We start from the raw sequence: 3845 nt of genomic DNA on the forward strand, positions 1-3845 counted from the left end.
AAGGCACTGACTGCCGAGTTCGACAAGGTAATCACTCGGCAGGAGATATACAAAATGTTAGCGCAGCGCAAATGGAAAAAGAAGGAAGAGTCGATGCACTGCTATGTGCTACATATGCAAGCTTTGGCAAAGCGTGCCAACATCGCCGAAACAGAACTAATCGATTTTATTATCGACGGCATGGGGAACTCGCTCCCGAACATCCAAATACTAATGACGGCATGCACTCTCGACGAGTTGAAGGCGCTAATAAGTCGCTACCAACATAAGTACTTCGTGACCAACACCACTGGAATTGGTCCCAAGCAGCTTACCACAGCAAACCCGAGGCAGCCGTCAACAACCACAAAGCCGAAAGCGGAATCAATACTGTGCTATAACTGCTCACGGAAAGGGCATATGAAGCCCAATTGCCCATATCCAATACGCCCGGATGGATCTTGCCTCCGCTGCTGGCGCATGGGCCATGACCACCGCTCTTGCCCGAATCCGGCAAAAATCTTAAAACCACGGGATGACGTGGCCTTTGTTACGGATGACGCAGACTATGAGGGAGACGCCATCGGCGCCTTTAACTTTGTAAGTATAGAATTTAAGACGACTAGGGAAACAATATGTGACAAAGTATTTTCTCTCTTTGACACCGGTAGTCCGGTTAGCTTCATAAAGGCGTCACTTGTCCCAAAAGAGTTGGTAGGAGAGTAGGGTAGGCCAGTGGAGCCGTGTCAAAATATAAAGGAATTGGAGGAAATAATTTAATTATAATCAAACAAGTGAAATGTAGAATTCAGTTCTTAAATAAATCAAACGAAGTTGAATTAAATGTTATACCAAATGAGAGTATGATTATACCAATTATTTTGGGACGTGACTTCCTCCGTACATTCAATATTGAATTGCGAAATAGTGTAAGAAGATACACTAAGAGAAACTTATTAGAAATAAGAGATAATGTTAATTGTAATATGCCTAAGATGATTCAATCTGGTTCCGACGTACACCCTGCCGTTATGATGCCGAAACAACCTGGCGATGAATTCTACCAAAGTAAAACCAATTCAGTGAATCCCCACGAGCCTAATGACCCCACCGCCGCTGACGTACCCGACATTTTCGCCATCGATGTTTCTCACGACGATAAAGACGTTGACATAGACCCCAAACTGGCCAAAGACCAGCGTGACGAATTAGAACGACTCATTGACGATGCCTATTTTAACCACAACATAAAACCCGAACCGTTCAACTACGAAATGAAGATACATTTAACTACTGACGTGCCTTTTCATTGCGCCCCACGCACACTCTCCTACGCTGAGCGAAGCCAGGTGCAATCTATCGTAGACGAATTGCGCCAAGAAGGGATAATAAGACCCAGCAACTCTCCGTACGCCTCCGCAATCGTACTGGTAAAAAAAGAAGAACGGCAAAATACGATTGTGTGTAGACTACCGGGCATTAAACAAATTAACCGTGAGGGATAATTACCCTTTACCCTTGATCGACGACTGCATTGAATACTTGGAGAATAAGAAATTCTTCTCGGTGCTTGATCTGAAGAGTGGATTTCACCAGGTGCAGATGGCCCCTGAGTCAATCAAACTTACCGCATTTGTTACCCCCAATGGTCAATACGAGTACCTGAAAATGCCTTTCGGACTGAAAAAACTCACCCGCAGTATTCCAACGTTTTATAAATAGTATCTTCCGAGATATGATTGATGATAGAAAGATCATCATTTACATGGATGACATCCTTGTTGCAACCGAGGAATTCGAAGAACACAAAGATTTATTGAAAGCTGTACTAGAACGACTCGCCGGACGGGCTTTGGAACTCAACCTCGCTAAATGTAGGTTCGGGTATGACGAAATCGACTACCTAGGCTATACGGTGAGTCGTACGGGAATACGCCCGAACGGCTCCCACATCAAGAGCATACAAAATTTTCCAATACCCTCTAATCCAAAACAACTGCAGTCATGCATTGGCCTATTCTCATACTTTCGCCGCTTCGTGCCGTCTTTCTCCCAGATCGCCAAACCACTGCAGAACCTACTTAGAAGAAATTCGCAATTTGACTTCGACGAAAAATGCCTTGACGCCTTCCTTGAGCTTAAGTCCAGATTAGTGCAAAGTCCAGTTCTAGCTATATATAGTCCTGGGCGAGAAACGGAACTTCATTGCGATGCTAGTAGCATAGGTTTTGGTTCAGTATTGCTGCAGCGTCAAGATGACAAGAAACTTCACCCCATTTCATACTTTTCAAAAACTGCCTCAAGTGCCGAATCAAAATACCATAGTTTTGAGCTAGAGACCCTATCTATAATATACGCGTTGAGGAGGTTCAGACCCTATTTGGGGGCATACCCTTCACAATAGTCACAGACTGCAATTCACTGACAATGACTCTTGAGAAAAAACAATTAAATCCTCGAATAGCTAGATGGGCTCTTGAGCTCGAAAATTATAGTTACCAAATAAAGCATAGACGGGGAGTTTCCATGGGCCATGTCGATGCACTAAGTAGGCGACAAATTGCATCAATCATAAACTTAGACGACGTTGAGTTCCAATTACAGGTGGCTCAGGAGCGCGATACAAATATTGAATCATTGCGAAGTCGCTTAGAATACGAAGATTTAAAGGACTACGACTTAGTGGACGGACTTGTGTATAGGAAAAGACCAAATGGCAAGAAAGCACTATACGTACCTTACGAGATGGAGAACAACGTAATACAACTGATACATGAGAACAGAAACTGCCTGAAATGCATCATGTACGCTACTCCTCCGCAAGCTAGGGAGAGAACATTGCATGTCATCCCTAAAACCCCACTGCCGTTCGACACTATCCATATAGACCACTTCGGACCGCTGCCGTCGATCAGGTCCAAACGGAAACACATCCTAGTAGTAGTTGATGCCTTTACAAAATTCGTCAAACTTTACCCAACCAACTCTACCAGTACTCGGGAGGTCATCGCTGCTCTCGAGAAATATTTCAGCTACTATAGCCGACCAAGACGGATCGTGAGTGATAGAGGGACTTGTTTCACCTCTATGGAGTTCAGTGCATTTTTGATGAGGCAAAACGTAAGCCACGTAAAAGTAGCCGTTGCCTCTCCGCAAGCCAACGGACAGGTGGAGAGAGTGAATAGGATATTGAAATCTATGTTAGGGAAGCTGACCGATGAAATAAATCATGACGACTGGGTCAAGAGGCTACTTGAAGTGGAGTATGCCATAAATAACTCAACCCATAGCACTTGCCGAGATACGCCTAGCCGCCTTTTGTTCGGTGTCGAGCAGAGGGGAGTTGTTGTGGACGAGTTCACTGAATTTTTTCAGGATCAAATATGCCCTGACGAAGGACGGGACTTGGAGAAAATACGTAGAGACGCATCCAACTCCATCATAGCTAAGCAGGAGTACGATACTAAGCGATCCCACAAGGGACAAACCGAGACCAAGACGTACAGTGTAGGTGACTACGTCGTCGTAAGGAATGTCGATACAACCGTCGGAAGTAACAAGAAACTCATACCGCAGTATAAGGGCCCCTACGTGATTCACAAAACATTGGGAAATGATAGATATGTCATTAGAGACATAAATAATTGCCAGCTGACCCAACTCCCGTATGACGGGGTGATTGAAGCCCACCGAATAAGGAGATGGCGCCAGCCGCCCGAAGAGTGTACCGACGAACCAGAGCGCGATCCTCTGCAGATCGATTAGTTGCTTTAGGACCTATCTATGATCGAGGTCGATCCCTTATCAGGATTGGCCGAGTTGTAAAGTTGCAAATTGTAAACATAGCATAAGTATATAATATTAGT

At 44.6% G+C, this 3845-nt stretch overlaps 1 protein-coding gene across 1 annotated transcript; it reads left to right on the plus strand.

Annotated features, from left to right (window-relative positions):
• The first annotated feature begins 457 nt into the window (after positions 1-457).
• On the plus strand, positions 458-1484 carry LOC118756831. The gene is made up of 2 exons (XM_036491569.1): positions 458-579; positions 651-1484. The coding sequence occupies exon 2, from the start codon at positions 843-845 to the stop codon at positions 1482-1484; it is 642 nt and encodes a 213-aa protein (XP_036347462.1). The 5' UTR covers positions 458-579; positions 651-842.
• The last annotated feature ends 2361 nt before the right edge of the window (positions 1485-3845 follow it).

Source organism: Rhagoletis pomonella, unplaced genomic scaffold (assembly GCF_013731165.1).
Source record: "Rhagoletis pomonella isolate Grant_MI unplaced genomic scaffold, Rhpom_1.0 Rhpom_scaffold_12410, whole genome shotgun sequence".
Classification (NCBI taxonomy): domain Eukaryota; kingdom Metazoa; phylum Arthropoda; class Insecta; order Diptera; family Tephritidae; genus Rhagoletis; species Rhagoletis pomonella.